The 19,374-nt window shown below is 42.4% G+C and overlaps 1 protein-coding gene across 1 annotated transcript; it reads left to right on the forward strand.

Moving 5' to 3' along the window:
- Positions 1–1,436: 1,436 nt before the first annotated feature.
- On the forward strand, positions 1,437–18,497 carry ALDH8A1 (aldehyde dehydrogenase 8 family member A1). The gene is made up of 7 exons (XM_024208052.2): positions 1,437–1,718; positions 9,217–9,364; positions 10,238–10,393; positions 13,656–13,805; positions 15,197–15,453; positions 16,324–16,485; positions 18,039–18,497. Exons 1-7 carry the CDS (start codon positions 1,581–1,583, stop codon positions 18,489–18,491), a joined length of 1,464 nt encoding a protein of 487 aa, XP_024063820.1. The 5' UTR covers positions 1,437–1,580; the 3' UTR covers positions 18,492–18,497.
- The last annotated feature ends 877 nt before the right edge of the window (positions 18,498–19,374 follow it).

A 19,374-nucleotide genomic window follows, 5' to 3' on the forward strand; every position in this document is an offset into this window, starting at 1 on the left:
GAGGGCAAAGTGAAAGTGTTGCTTGTGTGTTGTCTATTTCCCAGTTCTTATACGAAAAACAGAATTCAGGAGGATTTCCCAGATCTCTTTAGCTGGTAGCTTTAGGCTCTCCAGATTACTCTCATTACAGAACAATACTCTGTCTTAGGGATGTAGTTACAGAAAAATTCTAGGGATGAGCAATACCTCTCACATTGTTTACAAAACTCTCTTTGCAAAATGTAAAGCCCTTGTAGGATGGCTGCATGGATATCCCCTATTTTGTAAAACGCATGGTCTTTTGTGTGATTGGTGCATTACAAAGGTGAAAAAGTTTATTCCTCCTAAAAGTACTTTTATTACATGTAATGTGCTCTTTTTCCTTGGGCCCCAATCCCCATTTTACCCCTGGATAAGTGCAAAGTGGAAAACCCAGAAGTCCTGTGTACTGAATGAACTTTACCAACTAATTCCACTTGATCTTCTCCCCTGCCCCCCCCCCATCCCCATGAACACATCTTTTACGATAAAATGCAAATGAACAAGCAAGCTAAACTGTAAATAAATCATATGTATTTGCTTTATACAAGTGAGGTGGTAGCCACACAAAGCCTGACTAACTGTTGTGCTGTTTGTGTATATGCAGCTTGTGGGGAGGTGCAGTCCATCTTTCCAACCAGGGGCTGAAGTGTAGGGGTTTCATTGTGTACCACTTGTGCAAAGTGCATGGTCCCAACAATGCAGTTCCTGTGGTGCCTCCCCATTATACTGTCCAGTAAGGCTTGAGATTCGATGCCCAGTGGGTACAGCAGAATTGCTGTATGGCAGGTTTGCCTGCAGCCCTTCCAGTTTCAAAACACATGAAAAGACCATTGTACTGGCTTCCGACACCAGTCGGCATGCTGTCTAGGTACTCATCTAACCCTCTTGTTATAGCACTGTTCATTGAATTTGAAGTTGGGGTTGTTGAGGAAAACATTTTGAATACAGAAATATGATGGTGTGTGATGGTGTGTATAATTTGATGACAAGGGATTTACTTATTGAAAGAATCTGCACAGTTTGAGAAAAATCTCGGCAGACATTAACGTTTGTGTCTGCTTCTATTTCTCAGGCAAGTAAAACAAAACTGCTTAAGTAAACAATAGAAGAAACTTCCTGATGGGAAGGTGTTTTATACTGGGGAATAGTTATGCAAGGGAAGGAGGGAAAGTCCCACTCCTTGTGACTTTTAGACTGAAAAAGAAGCTAGAAAATGTACTGGAGGGGAGCAATTTGCTTTCCCCCCCGCTGTTTGTCCTGCTCTGTTCTAGTTTTGGCTCTACATCTTTTTTGTCCTGCCTTCAAGATTTTTGCTGATCCTGCCACCCTTCTTACACTACACAGAATACTCTTGGTGAGCCGTAGGAAAAGCAACCCTTTTTCTGCTCTTTTGTTTCTGTTGGCACCCAAGGGGTTATTTGTCGGGTTTCTCGCTCTCACACTGGAGAGGGAGAGGGAGAAAGAAGGGGTGGAGCTCAGACTTGTAGTGTAACTAGATATGAGACCAGCAGTATAAACTGACAGCTGAAAGAAATCACAGTTTAAGCCAGCTGCTGACAATGGCTGGCCCAAAGACTCTCTTAGTGTTGGAGAACTTCATAAATGGTAAATTTGTCCCTTGTCCCTCCTACATAGACTCCTATGATCCATCCACAGGAGACGTGTATTGCAGAGTACCAGACAGTGGCAAAGAAGAGGTGAGTACAGCAGCTTCACTAACAGAAGGCGAAGAAAAAATGGGAACATAAATAACATCAGTGAAGTTGTTTGTGGGGTGGAAGGTGGAGAAATCAGGAAGAGGATTGTCCTAGTGATTAATTGTTTATATTTAAATGAATAAGTTCTTAACATTACTACAAGGCCAGGTAACATTGCTCCGGGAACAAATCCTTTTTGTCACACTGTTCACTATTAAAAGCTATGGACCAGGTCCTCAGCTAGTGTCAATCAGTGCAGCTTCAGTTACTTCACTGGAGGTATGTCAATTACACCAGCAGAGGATGGAATCTTGCAGAATGCAAGTTGAAGGCAATGGTCATATCAGCAGTTTGCAGATGACAACACTGGAGTCAGAAAAAAAGGGGCTGTTCATCCCCCCTCCATGAACAGCCCTGGATACACTGTATCCAAATGAATATCTTTTCCCTTAATAGCTTTAATCTCTACTACTCTTTCAAAGGACTTTGCACACCGGGGCTCTTTCCATGAAACAGGATCAAAATCTCACAGCCTTCCTGAGGTTTGATCTCTGCAGATGGATGTTGAGCGTTTAGAACATTGATATTGCAGGCGAAAAGGTAACAAATTGTTTTAGTGCAGCTGCATGAATGTGATTTCTTTACAGTGCAGTAGCCTGCTCCAATCAACGAGAGCAGAAATGCAATATTTCTTTTCGGCTCGACAATTAATCTTTGCTGCATGTTTTTTGCCACATCAATTGTTAGGGCAACGAGACACTCATATTGGAAACTGCCATTTACTTTATGGCAAAGTACTGTTTATAAGCAACGAAGTTAGAGGTGTGTACAATGTAATGCACTGGGTTCAGCGAGGGGACAGATGAACAGAAAGGAGTTATATTACACTCCAAGGGCTTTCAAAATGTTGACTAATAAGTGCTTAATATTGTTTCATTTTCAGAATAAGTGGTCTTTTTAAAAGACTTTTTACTGTACATGAATCTCTTTCACATATGTATCAATCATGTTGATCTCATTTTCCTTTTTCAGCAGAAACCTTTAGCACCATAATTTTGGTTGGGTAAATATTTGCAAGGTGCTGATAACTAATGGTTAAAGTGTAACCAGGCTGGCTTTGCTAGAATATGCTTAATGTAAAATCATGTCAGTCCAAAACCTCTGTGTGCTCGAAGAATTGTTTCTTTCATGCATAAACACTACATGGGTCCCCATTCTGTTTATTCACATAAGTAGACGCACAAATAATTATAACAGTAACAGGGAGATTTGTGAGCATGCCAGAAGGACCTAACAAAAATAGGTTGAGGCATCATAGCAGGCTAAATTCTAGATATCTAAGTGTATGGTAATGCATATTTGAAGGAACACTAACTTCTCATTCAGTTTTCTGAATCAGCTGCAGCATACACCTTAGGAACTATACTTAGGCACCAATCAACTTAGTGACGTTTTCTGCTTAGGTCTGTGGGCTGCTTAACAAAAGTGGGGAGGCTCTACAAAGCTGGGAGTTAGGGGAGGGTCTAGAGTCCTCCAGTGGAAAATGTTGAAATACCAGGTGCAGTTGCCTGCATTTTAGGAGAGATATTAAGACATTTAAAAATGAAAATAAGCACCTACTGTATTAGAATTCAGTACTGGGTCAGTGGCCATATGAGTAGGGCTATTCACATGCATAAGGGTTCGCAGGATTGGGCCCATATTCCCCACTGGACATGCGCACATATAAACATTCAAACAGCCAAAATCAAACTTAACCCTACTAAGTAGGTTATTCCCCCTCATTCACATACAGGAACACTGGTTCCCATGGACAACTAGGTCTGGCAAAACCCCTTTATCCTAAAGGATCTTGTCCTCCTACAATTCCTGATGGAGAGAAACAAATTTACTTTACCGTGTGTATTTTGGCTAACATTTTAACATCCAGCTTTTTTTAAATTGTGCTTTCTCTCTGGTTTTTAGTCTGTTACTTCTAGGAGGGCAGGGGAAGTATGTATGAAAATAAAAATAGGTTTATCATTACATTTTGATTACACACATTGTCTTTCTTGGCTCAATTGTTGTTTTTTTCCCTTCTCTCTCTGATTCTTTCCCTCAGTCAACTTCAGTCTATTTTCTCTATAACTCTTTGCACCTTCCCTCTCACTGTATTTCTACCTCCGTACCTCTTCTTCCTTTTCCTCCTCTTCCTTTTTGTTTTCTCCTTAGACTAATTCCCTTCCATTTCCTTCTCCCCATCTCTCCTCCTTGCCCCTACGTTTTTTTTTCTTTTCCTCAGGCTGTCTTCCCCTCTCGGCCTGGGAGAATCCCTCTGTAGTGTTCGCACCCCATCCCTATAAAAATCACCAAAATGTTCAGGGAGAGGGGAATCTCTGGCTGCTACATGGGGCAATTCGTTCTGGATCAGGCAGCTTCCTCTTCTGATGAGCTACTGCACTGAGGCATACAACATGGTGTGGAAGTGGCAGCGAAAAGAGGAAAGGGAGAAGCAGCCGCAGCAGCAGGATGGCACCTAGTGGTGGAAGGGTGAAAGAGTAGGTTATTTTAAAAAAGGAGTTGGAGGTGGGTCAATGCAGTCAAATGAATAGGGAGTCCTGAGCCCTGTGTTCTGTTCCTGGCTTAGCCAGTGACCTGCTGTGTGACCTTGTGCAGGACACTTTACTTCTCTGTGCCCCTATTTCTTCCAGCCTTTGTCTCATCTGTTTAAATGGTAAGCTCATCACCTCACCATAATGTGTGAAAAGGAAAGGTATGTTACAGGGGACTTTGATTTGAGTGACACATGTTGAATCCAGTCAGCAGCTATGCAAGCAGTAGTAAAACACCATTAGAGTTCATAGAAGATAATTTCCTAACATAAACTGTATTGCACCCAACCCAAGGCAATTCTGTTTTGGACCTCATCATGACAGATAAAGATAAATTAATCATAGGACTGGAAGTTAGTGGTTACCTTGATACCAGTGATACTGACCTGATTACATTCAGTATGGGCAAAGAGAGGGCAGTCCCAACCTGTGTGTGCGCGTGCACGTGCCTTTAAAAAGGGCTAATTTCCTAAAGCCAAGGGAAATTGTTTGGGAAGAAAAATACAGACAGAAAAATGTGAATGAATATTGGGAACGCTTTAAGAATAGTTTATTAGATGGCCAAAAGTCATGAGTCCCCAGTCAAGAAACGAAGCCCATTCTAGTTCAGTGCCAAAGTGAGGGCAGTAATTAGAATAAAAAAACACCCTATAAGAAATGGATAAAAAGAGAAATTGATAGCAGTCGATATAAATTAGAAGCTATGAAGTGTAAAAAATAGAAAAGGGAAGCTAAAGACACCAGGGAAAATTCCATGGCTGGCAGAGCTAAGGACAATAAGGAATTTTTATATATACTAGGGACAAAAGAAATCCTATAAAAGGTATACACTCATTACTATATGGAGATGGTGAAATTGTTGATGATTCAGAAATATAATATTTTTTTGTATTAGGAAAGAAGCAGGATATCATGTACTTATATCGTGAGGATGATGAACAAAGGATAATGAACAACATTATTAACAAAGGAGGATGTTAAAAACATCTGTTAGGGATAAACATTTTTAAATCAGCAGATCTGGATTAATTGCCCCCAAAAGGGCTAAAAGAATTGGCTGAATAGATCTCTGGCCCGCTGATTTTCATTTTTATTATTGTGACAGTGTACCCCATAAGGCTTTATGGGGGGGGGAGGGTGCTTATAAATGTATGTATGACATAACTGGAATATGTTTTGTGCTGCCTGTGCCATGTAACATATCTCCATAAAGGTTATGGTCTACTATATCTATTCATCCTATTTGTATATATATATCATTTTCTACTTGAGGTTAAGAATATGGGCTGTATGCTTGCTTGGTTTCTAAGTAAGCTTTGTGAGGCATTTGGTCAGCTTCTTTAGGAAGGAATTCGCCAGGTTAAGTACCTGATCAGGAAACACTTGGGGAACAATGCATCTTGGAATGCTCCAATCCACATAAGAAGTCTTCCTGGAGACATGCAAGATACCATGTGGACAATGGCTTCAGCCTGTAAAGACTGAGTCATGCAGGGACATGTGACTTGCCCAGGTGACTCCAGAACTCCATCTTGGAGCTGGACTTTGCATAGGAGGCAGGAGGGGGGTCTCCACCCACAAGAGAGAATCTATTTAAACCCATGGGAGACCCCTCCATTTGGGGGTCTTCAGCTGGCTAAGGAAGGAGCCTCTCCACCCCCCCAGGATACTTGAAGGGAACTGGAACAAACGACAGTAACTACAGGGGGTGTGAGTGATTGCTGGACCCAGGCTAAAAAGAGATTAGTCTGTAAAAGGGAGCATTCTGGAACCGGTGAGGAACTTATCTGTATTTAGTTTGATTAGACATAGATTTGCACATTTTATTTTATTTTACTTGGTGACTTACTTTGTTCTGTCTGTTACTACTTGGAACCATTTAAATCCTACTGTCTGTATTTAATAAAATCACTTTTTATTTAGTAATTTACTCAGAGTATGTATTAATACCTGGGGGAGCAAACAACTGTGCATATCTCTCTATCAGTGTTATAGAGGGCGAACAATTTATGAGTTTACTCTGCATAAGCTTTATGCAGGGTAAAACGGATTTATCTGGGTTTAGACCCCATTGGGAGTTGGGCATCTGAGTGCTAAAGACAAGCAAACTTCTGTGAGCTGTTTTCAGATAAACTTGCAGCTTTGGGGCAAGTGATTCATACCCTGGGTCTGTGTTGGAGCAGACGGGAGTGTCTGGCTCAGCAAGACAGGGTGCTGGAGTCCTGAGCTAGCAGGGAAAACAGGAGCAGAGGTAGTCTTTGCACATCAAGTGGCAGCTCCCAAGGGGGTTTCTGTGATCCAACCCGTCACAATTATATCTTGGAACACTGGAGAAATTTTTGAAGGCTAGAAGAGTACTAATGTGCTAATATTCAAAAAGGGCAAGCAAGATAACCCAGTAACTATAGCCTGATATAAATCCCAGGCAAAATAATGGAAAAGCTGATGGGGGAATCAGATGATAAAGAATTAAAGGATAGGTATATAATTGATGCCATTTAACATGGCTTTATGGAAAATAGGTCCTGACAAGCAAACCTTATTTCATTCTTTGATGAGATTACAAGTTTGGTTGATAATGGTAAGTGCCTAGATGTACAAGACTTTTGTAAGGCATTTGATGTAATAGTGTATGACATTCTGATTAAAAAATTAGCACTATACAATGTCAATAAGCAGACATTAAATAGACTACAACCTGGCTAACTGACAGATATCAAAAAGATAGTCATCAATGGGGAATCGTTCAACTGGGGGTACTTTTAATGGAGTTCTGCAGGGATCAGTAATAGGCCTGCTGCAATTCAAAATTTTCAACAATGATCTGGGCGTAAATATAAAATCACTGCTGGTAAAATTTGTGGATGACACAACGATTAGCAGAGTCAGGACGGGGCAGTCGTACAGAGCTATCTGGATTGCTGGCGAAGCTGGCCCTATTCCAACAAAATGTTTCAGTACAGCCAAATGAAAGTAATATCTCTAGAGGTAAGGAATGAAGGCCTACGCAATGCGGGCTCTATCCTGGAAAGCAGTGACTCTGAAGAGAATCTCAGAGGCATGGAGGACAGGTAACTGAATGTGAGCTTCCAGTGTGACGCTGAGGCAAAAAGAGGGCTTCATAGAGTCATAGATTCCAAGATCAGAAGGGATCATTGTGATCATCTAGTCTGGTCTCCTGTACCACACCGAACTTCCCCAAAATAGTTTCTAGAGCAGATCTTTTAGATAAATATCCAATTTTGATTTAAAAATTATCATTGATGGCGAATCCATCGTGACCCTTGGTACATTGTTCCAATGGATAATTACTGTCACTGTTAAAGATTTACATCTATTTCCAGCCTGAAAAAGGGCTTGTCCAGGATTTGAACACAGGACTGCTTATACCCTAAGTGAGAATCATACCCCTAGACCAACAAGCTATTCGAAGCTTGGGTGATCCTTGGATGTATAAGTAGAGAAGTAGCACACAGGCGTAAGGAGGTGATTTCACCTCTATAACTGGCATTAGTGATACTGATTCAGGAATCCAGTTCTGGTGTCCACATTTTAAATGTTGAATAAATGGAGTGGGTATAAAAAAAAGAGCCACAAAAATGATTTAAGGGCTGGAGAAAATGCCTTACAGTGAGAGATTAAAGAAGCTCAGTCTGTTTAGCTTATCAAAAAGACGACTGTGAAGTGACTGGTTTACAGTGTATAAGTACCTACATGGGAAGAAAATACCAGGTATTAAAGGGCTGTCTAATCTAGTGGAGAAAGGTATAACAAGAACCAATGACTGGAAGCTGAAGCCCGACAAATTCAAATTGAAAATAAAAATGTGTGCCTTGACAGTGAGGGTGATTAACTATTGGAACAAGCTACCAACTACATCTCTTGATGTCTTCAGAACAAAACTGGATGCTTTTCTAGAAGACATGCTTTAGCCAAACAGGGCTCAATATGGGGGTAACAGGGTGAAATTTAAGAGCCTGTGATACACAGGAGATCAGAATAGATGATATAATGGTTCTGTCTTACCTTCCTCCTCAGAGGTTGGCAGAGGTCAGAGAAGGTAATGGGGGAGGCACTGCCTCAAATGAGGGACCTGCATCTGCAAAATGTACTGCAGTGTTCCTAGAAGGAACTGAGATAGGCCATATATGAGGCTGCATCTGGGATGCTGTGTACTGTTCTGGGCACCTCACACTAGTAAGAATGAAAAACCCAAGCGCTTTGGAAGGGGAGATAAATTCTCTTGGTTTGGGGCATAAGTGAAGTTCCAAATGATAGAATTAGCATGAAACTTTTCCTTTGGGCAGGTTATTTCATAACTGTATTGCTTGCACTTTCCTCTGAAGCATCTTGTCTTGGCTACTGCTGGAGACAGAATGGTGGAGTAGATGGCCCACAGGTCTAATCTGGGATGGCAACTCCCATGTTCCTAGACAGATGTCAGGAAACTGGAAGGAATTTGTAGAAGCACCACTGCAATGATTAGCCAGATGAGAGGGACTGACATACAGGAAAGATTTTAAAGAACTAAATATGTTTCATTTGTTTAAATGACTGGGACAAAAGGAAAAGAGAAGTAACTATCACAAAAAATGGAAGGCTGTAAGCATCAAGAAGTGATAAAAAACGAGTATAACTAGAAGAAACAAGAGAGTTAAATTTTAGGCAGAGTATCAAGAAAAAATGCCCTCTTAATAATGTTGGTTAGATTGTGGGTTGTCTCTTGAGAAGATTGAGGGATGCCAACTGGACACACTGCCTGAGACTATAATGTAAGGCAGGAACAGTCTTCTGCAAGGCCAAACTGACTCAAAAGATCTTATTCTCTCAAATGTCAATGGCTCTATTGATTGTTTTCCCCCCATGAAGCACTCTTGAAGTTTGCCATCTCTGCTTTATTCTTTCAGGTAGAAGTTGCAGTCACCGCTGCCAGAGATGCCTTTCTAGGCTGGTCCTCCAAAAGCCCTCAGGAAAGATCTCAGATAATGAACAAGTTAGCGGACCTGATAGAGCATGACCTGGAGGCATTTGCACAAGCAGAATCAAAAGATCAAGGTAAAGGCACAATTTGTCCATCTCTTTGGCTGTCCGTCCCCAAATGAGGTTATAGAGAAGGAGGGTCTTGTTAAATATCACAACTGAGTCACAATGGCCAGGTCCTATTCTTGACTCTAATGCAGGCTGTCGGTGTGATTGGGTCAGTTAGAGCCAAATTTTTAAAGTTGCCACAAATTTTGTGTGCCTAACTAGACAGTCCCTGGGTTTGATTTTCAGAGGTGCTATGTTTCTAAAGTTGGGCACTCAATACTAGAGGCTGGTTTTGAAAATGTGGGCCTCTTAATTCCTCCATGCCTCTGTTTCCTTCTCTACAAAATAAGGATGGCAATACCTGCGGCACAGAGGGGCTGAGGCTAAATTTAATCAATATTCATAAAGCACTTTGAGGTCCCCAGACAGAGGATGCTGTCGACGAGCGAAGCATTACCAGTCCTATGGATGTACTATAAAATCATCTATCTAATCTATAGTGGTAGTGGGGCCTAGAGGCTTGCAGACAGGAATCCAGGACCTCATTGTGCCAGGCACAATGTGTGCACACACGACAAAAACATGGTCTCTGCCCCCAAAGAGCTTATAATCTAAATGGCTGTTTATGCTATAATTTGTACTTATGCTATTCACGATGCTTTCCAGGCATCTAATTACTTCACCATTTCTCATCTCCAACAAAGTTCTTCCCTAGGTAGTGGGTAGGAATCCTAGTTCAGGGCTCCAGTTTGATTTGGAGGCTCTTCAGGGCAGATGCTTGTCTTCCTGTGTGTTTACAGCAGTATGCACACTTATGGCATTATATAAATGTTAGTTTTTCCCCTGGGATAAAGTGCATGATAATGACACAACGGCATGCTTGTTACTTTTCTCTTTCAGGAAAAACAATTACATTCGCTAGAACAGTGGACATCCCACGGGCAGCATACAACTTCCGGTTCTTTGCATCTTCTGTCCTTCACCATACCACAGAATGCACTCAGATGGACCACATGGACTGTATGCATTACACCGTGAGAACTCCAGTAGGCATTGGTGGGTATTCTCAAAGGACAAATGCTGAAAAGCTTGGCAGACTGTCTGCCAAGAGAGGGGAAAAAATAAGAAAAAGGGGGGCCTTGAGCTCTGCTGCTTATTTTTTTTAACTTCAGGCAGCATTTTCAAGGGCAAGGGGAGAAAGGATTATCATAAAGTTAATGTTTACTGCTTCTAGATCCCATGCTAAGCTTGGATACTCCACTGTGAACTCTGGCACCTGCATACCGCAAAATCAGTGAACAATTACAACATTTATCCTAAAAAGTTCCCTCTTCCCACAGTAGGACATTTCCCATCCTCAAAATCTTCTGTGAACTGGTCCAGGCTGAGGTTGATGGTGGGGTGGAAATTGTTGAAATCCAGGTGGAAGCACTTTACACCAATATTCCACATGAGGATGGACTACAAGCTGTCAGGAACAGTATCCCTGATGAGGCCACAGCACGCCTGGTGGCTAAGCTTTGTGACTTTGTCCTCACCCACAACCATTTCAGATTTGGGGACAACTTATACCTTCAAGTCAGTGGCACTGCTATGGGTACCTGCATGGCCCCACAGTATGCCAGCATTTTTATGGCTGACTTAGAACAACGCTTCCTCAGCTCTCGTCCCCTAGCGCCCCTCCTCTACTTGCGCTACATTGATGACATCTTCATCATATGGACCCATGGAAAGGAGGCCCTTGAAGAATTCCACATGGATTTCAACAATTTCCACCTCACCATCAACCTCAGCCTGGACCAATCCACACAAGAGCTCCACTTCCTGGACACTACAGTGCAAATAAGTGATGGTCACATAAACACTACCCTATACCGGAAACCTACTGACCGCTATACTTACCTGCCTTCGGCTTCCATCCAGGACACATCACACGATCCATTGTCTACAGCCAAGCCCTAAGATACAACTGAATTTGCTCCAATCCCTCAGACAGAGACAAACACCTACAAGATCTTTATCAAGCATTCTTAAAACTACAATGCCCACCTGGGGAAGTGAGGAAACAGATTGACAGAGTGAGACAGGTACCTAGAAATCACCTACTACAGGACAGGCCCAACAAGGAAAATAACAGCACACCACTGGCCATCACGTACAGCCCCCAGCTAAAACCTCTCCAGCGCATTATCAACGATTTACACCCTATCCTGGAAAACGATTCCTCACTCTCACAGACCTTGGGAGGCAGGCCAGTCCTCGCTTACAGACAACCCCTCAACCTGAAGCAAATACCAGCAACTACACACCACACCACAGAAACACCAACCCAGGAACCAATCCCTGTAGCAAACCTCGTTGCCTACTCTGTCCCCATATCTACTCTAGCAACACCATCAGAGGACTCAACCACATCAGCCACACCATCAAGGGCTCATTCACCTGCACGTCTACTAATGTTATATATGCCATCATGTGCCAGCAGTGCCGCTCTGCCATGTACATTGGCCAAACCGGACAGTCTCTACGTAAAAGAATAAATGGACACAAATCGGACATCAGGAATGGTAACATACAAAAGCCAGTAGGTGAACACTTCAATCTCCCTGGTCATTCTATAACAGATTTAAAAGTCACTATTCTTGAACAAAAAAACTTCAGAAACAGACTTCAAAGAGAAACAGCAGAACTAAAATTCATTTGCAAATTTAGCATCATTAATTTGGGCTTGAATAGGGACTGGGAGTGGCTGGTTCATTACAAAAGCAGCTTTGCCTCTCCTGGAATTGACACCGCCTCATCTATTATTGGGAGTGGATTACATCCACCCTGATCGATTTGGCCCTGTCAACACTGGTTCTCCACTTTTGAGGTAACTCCCTTCTCTTCATGTGTCAGTATAATAATGCCTGCATCTGTAATTTTCACTCCACGCATCTGAAGAAGTGAGGTTTTTTACCCACGAAAGCTTATGCCCAAATAAATCTGTTAGTCTTTAAGGTGCCACCGGACTCCTTGTTGTTTTTGTGGATACAGACTAACACGGCTACCTCCTGATACTTGACATATTTCTATCCATTATTTTTGGAAAGCTAGCCACAAGATGGCACTGTCACGTCAGAGAAAGTTTGAATACATGCATCTGAAGAAGTGAGGTTTTTACCCACGAAAGTTTATGCCCAAATAAATCCGTTAGTCTTTAAGGTGCCACCAGTCTCCTTGTTGTTTTTGAATACGTGTTGTGTTAGAGCTATATGAATAATGGTGCAAATATTTTTATACCAGTTTGATTATTTAATACATTTGTTTAATAAATTTGACCTGTTTAGTTCTCTGCCCATGAGAATCTGAGTCTTACTGACCAAAAATACTCTCAGACATCAAATTTTAAATTCATTACATGTGCCTGTGTTGGAACTCTGTTCACTCTCATTCAATCATAAGAACGGCCATACTGTCCATCTAGCCCAGTATCCTGTCTTCCTACAGTGGCCAAAGCCAGGTGCCCCAGAGGGAATAACAGAACATGTAATCATCAAGTGATCCATCCCCTGTCCCCCATTCCCAGCATCTGGCAAACAGAGGCTAGGGACACCATCCCTGCCCATCCTGGCTAATAGCAATTGATGGACCTATCTAGCGACAAGGAGTATCACATGACCAATCACAACTAAGCATCACAGCTTGGGTTTCAAATATTTGTGATAAACACACAAGGTAAAAATATTCATGAAGATAGTAATTGGATACATTTAAATAGCACTGCAATTTGAGGAAGTCAGTCTGTTCATTATTATTCTGGACTAAATTCATCAGGTAAATTATTCATTGTGCATGATGCACTCAGCTCAAATATTTGACAAGAGCCAGAAGTGGCAATCGATGCATATTTGTTAAACAAAACAAAACAAAAATTTTCAATTTGCATATATCATTGAATTGTGAATTCTGAACACCTGGACCTGTCTGTAGAGCATGAAAAAGCTCCTACTTCAATATCTCTCTGCTACGCTGGGACAAAAGTACACCACGAATCAGTTGTCCAGTTGAGGTGGTCAAATATATTTGCACTGTAAATGTTTGGCATAGTTTAGACAGGTTATTTAGAAGGCGTTGGCCATTAGAAATGGCCCTTATTGTAGGGTTCACTGTACCATTAAGAATAAGGTAGGGGTGTAAAATTTCCTTTATTGTCCTGCCATACTGAAGCTTTGGCTTCCATCAGGTTAGGAGGTCCCAAGCCTGGGCATCCGATTCAGATCTCCTGTCCCAATACATTTGGCCTCTTGATTTTGTCCTTTTCTTTTTTCCTTTGTAGCTGGTTTAATAAGTCCTTGGAATTTGCCACTTTACTTGCTCACCTGGAAAATAGCCCCAGCCATTGCATCTGGAAACACTGTCATCGCCAAGCCCAGTGAGATGACGTCTGTCACTGCTTGGATGATGTGCAAACTTCTGAGTAGAGCAGGTAATTTGGAAATGCCTTCAGCACAGGGACCCCTGCTGTCTGTTGCCTCCTTTGTTGCAGAAGTTGGAAGGTGCACAGTGAATGAGGCAGGGGATTGCGGGAGGATAAGGAAGGTTACAGGGTTAAGGCAGTTGAATTCTGCCCTGGAGAACTAAATTCTATCCTTGCCTCCCTCCTATGCCTTCCCTCCCCCTGCCACCATCTCCTCATCCCCATCTATTCCTTTCACCTCACCTCTGCATTCCATTTAGGTTGTTTCTCCCTCCACAGTGCTTGGGCACCAGCAGGGGGAAAGTGGAGAGCGTAGGAAAAAGTCTCTGTTCTCAGTTCCTGTGCCTAGTGCCACATTGGTCCCCAGTAGCTGGGAGCAGCAATTGCAGAGGAAGTGCTGCTCTGCCCCTGCATCCCCAGGTTGAAACATGCTCAGTACAGATGGAAGCTGCAGAGAACAGAGCTGCCAAACTCTAAGGCTGTGTCTTCACTAAGAAAAACTGGCTACTTCCAGTTAACTAACACAAGGTAAAATCTTAGTGAAGACAAGGCACTTAGTGGTCCTCGTACAAATTAGCAGGTCAAGTTAATCCCTAGGCTACCCTGTAGTCTTCAGTTCAACCTGCTAACTTGTGTGAAAGCTGCAAACGCCCTTCTCTTCACTGATTTTAGTTCATGTTAGCCAGCTCGAGTTAAGAATACACTTTTTTTCCTAGTAAAGATTCACAGTTAACAAGCCTCCACTGACCATGTGCAGTCTGTGATTTTTTTCAGTGTCTTATAACTTGTCCTGATGGGCGCAGCTTTTCACAGCACCAGCAAAAAGCACATTTCTGACATCAAAGGGACTTCCCTGCCAAATTTCAAGTCCCTCTCCCCAAGTATGCAGGTACTAGAACTTCCCGAGAAAATGGTTGAAGGAATATCTTTAACATAGGCAAAACAATGAGTTTTTTCTTAAATTAATTCTCAGAAATGGCTGAACTGTTGAACTGTTTTTGCTGAAACTTAAAAAAAAAAAAACAGAAAAAAAAGAAAAATGTATCAGTCTAAAGCAGACACACAGCATGGAAAATTTCAGACCTAATGGTGAAAGTTTGGCATAAGTTCTATCCCACTGAAAACTGGGACTTATAATGGGAGGTATCAGGCAACCTTAACTATTGGCAGAGCTACCAGCTCCACCTGTACTAATACAAGAACAGAGATTAAAACCCAATAGTTCAGTGTTTTATCTAGTTATTTCTCCTATTTTGCTCAACCACTCTTAAAGTCAAGGGCATCCTCGTTAATGTGTAGCACTATTATTAGTAGTTTGCTGGCTTCTAAGGGGAGTGCAAAATTAACCTAACTACCTCAAAGTAAAGGACATGAGTGTTTTGTGTGTTTGTTCCCATGAGGAATCCCACCAGGGGTGGTGAACATTGTGTTTGGAACTGGCCCCAAAGCTGGGAGGGCTATTGTCTCGCATCCTGACGTGCCACTGATCTCCTTCACTGGAAGCACGCTCACGGCCCAGCACATCAGGGAGACGAGTGCCCCACACTGCAAAAAGCTCTCTCTGGAACTGGGAGGCAAGAACCCTGCAATCATCTTTGAGGATGCTAATCTGGACCAATGCATCCCTACCACTGTGAGATCCAGCTTTGCAAATCAGGTAAAGGGAGATGCTCCTCTCTTCACCTTGTTACATATTAAGTGTGTAAAGAGCAATGTGTGCATGCCTTTGTGCTTGTCTGACTCTTAAATAGTCAACGGTATTTTGTTAAGATTCCATATCATTAGCAGAATGTAAGTAGAAACGTATGAAGTTGATGTTTTCATGAATTCATGAGCAGAGATACAATGATAGTAAATAATTTGATCTTCTATAGTGTCTTTCATTCAAATATCTTAACACACTTTACAGTCCTCCATAGGAAACAAACTACTTATTGACTTTCTAGGAGGATAAGTAATTTATCTAGATGGAAACAATTGAGAGATCAGGTGACTTCCCCAGAATCAAATGAGTTTATACAAGAGACAGGAATAAAACCCAGGAATTCCAGTCCCCTGATCCAACTACTAGATGCTCCCATTCTTTGTGAACATCTTCAGCAATGATCAGCAAGCCTATGAAAATTATTTCAGTGGGTATGAAGATAACTTGGCAAGTCAGGGGGGGAAAAAAGCATTTCCATGATGTCAAGGTAGTGATCATTCAGACATGGAAAGTAATGTTTCTGTGAGAAGTGTTGGGGAGGATAAAAAAAAACAAGGCTTAATAATAAACTCAACAGTCAAGATGTCTACATCCCTTATTGAGTGACTGCATGATGTTATTATTGTCCCTGTGTCCTCTTTCTCCCCTCCAGTCTGTTTAGGACTCTCAATTTTGAGTGTCTTTAAATTTAGTTTGGGCTCTTTGTGGGGTAGGGACTGTCTTTACGTGTTTTGTGAGGGGCCTAGCACATTTCTGGGCACTCGGAAGTAACAGTATTGCAATAATTGACAGTATTTTTGTTTCTCTCCTCATGTTTGATAGGGTGAAATCTGTCTTTGCACCAGCAGGATCTTTGTTCAGAGGAGCATTTATAATGAGTTTTTGAAGAGGTTTGTAGAAGAAGCCAGAAAGTGGAAGGTTGGGAGCCCCTCAGATCCCACATCCAGTATGGGGGCACTGATAAGTAAAGAACATTTAGAAAAGGTAACTACAGAGGAAATCCTGCCTGAACTATAGTCACATTTTAGAGATCCAGAAAAGATGACTTGTATATGACTGGGGTGAGGACCATGTCATCTTCTGTGTTAGTACCATGCCAATCGCACTGTCATTTCCCCATAAATGATCATTAAAAGTGTCTGATGATTAAGGTATCTGCTGTGTATGGGTTAGGTTCACATCGCCCCAGGAAAAATAAAGTCTGCGAACAAATAATTTTAAACTAAGCGGTCAAGCTGTTATTGTGAAAGTACTTAAATGAATCTAACAGTGCCAAATCAGGCAACATTTTCATTGACTTAAGTGTTGGGCCCATAGCGATGACTTATTTGCCTCATAAAACAAGGTGCATTTAGATTGCAGTATATCTGATTTATAATGCAACTACTGAGGAATGTAAAAGCAGAGTTTATCTTGGATACTGAGTGGCTTTGGAGGAATTGGTAATGGTATATACATGGAGACTTGTAGTCCACAAGTTCCAAGAATTCCGCTTAGGCCATGAGTGGATGACAGTAGTTACCATCTGGTGGCTGTTGGGTGGTTGATGTGAAATGAGTATAATGGTCTCAGTCAGTGTTCTGAAGATCAGGTGTTCATATCATAAAACCCACTGATGCAAATGGCATGCGCTGGTAACATGCTGACAAACTCGCACAAAAGAGAAGGTTCAAATAGACAAGTAGACTGATCTCTTCCTCTGGGCCCTAATGCTGGGCCCTCCAGGTCAGTGATGAGACATATCGGTGGATTACCCTACATTGTTGCTGCCTATGCTGTACCTGTTCTGTGGCTACATGGAGGACTTGAGTCCCAGGGAGTCTCTCTGGGCACCTTTCAGGGCTTCTTTCACACAGAGCATTTAAAAGAAAGGAGTGAAAAAAACTCAGTGATTTATCTGTGGAATTCCTAGAATGGGAGAAAGCACCCAGTAGTTTCAAAGCTGTAGATAGAACAAGATCAGTAGCATGACCTGTATGCTCAAGATAGCATATGATAGCAGCAACCACATAAATTGTTGTAATGGTTTATTGATAGTGTTTTCTGTTGTGCTCATCGCTGTAGCGTCTGAGTACTGTGACAACATGTAGTGAGCTTCCTTGTATGGTAGGAAAATGTAATCGCTCCCATGTGACACAAAGGGAAACCGAGGCAAAGAGAGGTGTGGTGTGTTGCCCAGGGTCATAGGGGAAGTCTTTAACACATAAAGGATAGGAGTCAGGTCTTCTGTGCTTCAATAATGTGACTATCGTTCCACCCCTTCAAAACGTATTTAGAGGAAGGAACAAATTCATGTTTTGGCTAGCAGGTTAATGAGAGAAAGGGAACAGTTTACTTACAGGGAAAATGCTCTGACTTCTTTTTACATATACTTGGCTGCAAAACCTAGGGAATGAGACCCTGTCATTGGCAGGGGGGAAATGCCAACATGGATCAGTGGGAAATGCTCCTAGATTCCCTGTTGATTTATCTTGTATTGAAAATGTGAACTTTACAGCATTTTCAGTCTCCCACATTGATGTTTTGCCCTCCCCCAGGTAAAGAATTATGTGAAGAAGGCTCGAGCTGAAGGGGCTAGAATTCTCTGCGGAGAAGGAGTGGATTCTTTGGCTCTTCCAACTGGAAATCAGAATGGCTATTTCATGCTGCCTACAGTCATTGCTGAAGTCAAGAATGAATCCTGCTGCATGCAAGAAGAGATCTTTGGTCCCGTGACGTGTGTGGTACTGTTTGATACGGAAGAGGAAGTGATTAAAAGAGCCAATGGTGTCAAGTATGGCCTGGCGGCCACAATATGGTCAAGCAATGTGGGGCGTGTTCATCGTGTGGCGAAGAGACTGCAAGCTGGCCTGGTGTGGACCAACTGCTGGCTAGTCAGGGAACTGAACTTGCCATTTGGTGGGATGAAAGCCTCAGGGATAGGCAGGGAGGGAGCAAAGGAGTCTTATGAGTTTTTCACTGAGGTCAAAACCATTACAATAAAACACTGAAATTTGCCCATTAAGTATTTTATGGCAAAATAAACAACCGACATTTGTGCTTACAAATGTCTCTGGGATATACCAAGAGATCATGGCCTGCTTATAATTAATTTTTATAGAAATCCATTCGTTGATAAATACCAACTAAAGCTTAAGATGCTCAGCCCCACAACTGGCAGCAGAGAAAGTAGATTCTGTGTCCCACCCAAGCCACAAACCTGATTCGCAGGGCTCAAGGAGATCTTGAGGATTCCAAAGTTAATTCACCATCTCTTTCTCAAGCTGGTCCAGTAAAAGGAATTACCTCACACATCTTCTCTCTCTCATATCTTGGGACCTAGATGGCTGCAACAACACTGCGAATAAATGTCCCAAAAAAAGGCCGATTAGAGACAGGGTGATAAATAATGATGGTTGTGGTCAACAAATCACCTTGAGTGACACAGACACAAGCGAGTTATGATGTTATGTTCTAATAGGAATAAACATATTTCCTCTCTAAATGGGTAATCCCATGAACAATACGTTTTGCACTTTGATTGCTTCATCAGGCTAGTACTAATGAAATTGCACACTAAAATCCCCAAGGCAGTGCTGCTAATCTGTTTAGTTGTGCTAAACTCTAGAGCAGGGGTCGGCAACCTTTGGCACACGGCTCGCCAGGGTAAGCATCCTGGCGGGCCGGGCCGGTTTGTTTACCTGCCGGTTCCGCAGGTTCGGCCGATCGCGGCTCCCACTGGCCGCGGTTTGCCGTCCCAGGCCAATGGGGGTGGCGGGAAGCCGCAGCCAGCACATCCCTCGGCCCGCGCCGCTTCCCGCAGCCCCCATTGGCCTGGAGCGGCGCACCACAGCCAGTGGGAGCCACGATCGGCCGAGCCTGTGGACGCGGCAG

The sequence above is a fragment of the Terrapene carolina genome, unplaced genomic scaffold, assembly GCF_002925995.2.
Source record: "Terrapene carolina triunguis isolate 2854851 unplaced genomic scaffold, T_m_triunguis-2.0 Scaffold85, whole genome shotgun sequence".
NCBI lineage: Eukaryota > Metazoa > Chordata > Testudines > Emydidae > Terrapene > Terrapene triunguis.

Bases quoted from the DNA above. Each gene is read 5' to 3' on its own strand.
- ALDH8A1 (XM_024208052.2), top strand. From the start codon at position 1,581: ATGGCTGGCCCAAAGACTCTCTTAGTGTTGGAGAACTTCATAAATGGT. The intron at 9,365-10,237 runs GTAAAGGCACAA...TTTCTCTTTCAG, and splicing joins AGCAGAATCAAAAGATCAAG to GAAAAACAATTACATTCGCT. The intron at 10,394-13,655 runs GTGGGTATTCTC...TTTCCTTTGTAG, and splicing joins GAGAACTCCAGTAGGCATTG to CTGGTTTAATAAGTCCTTGG.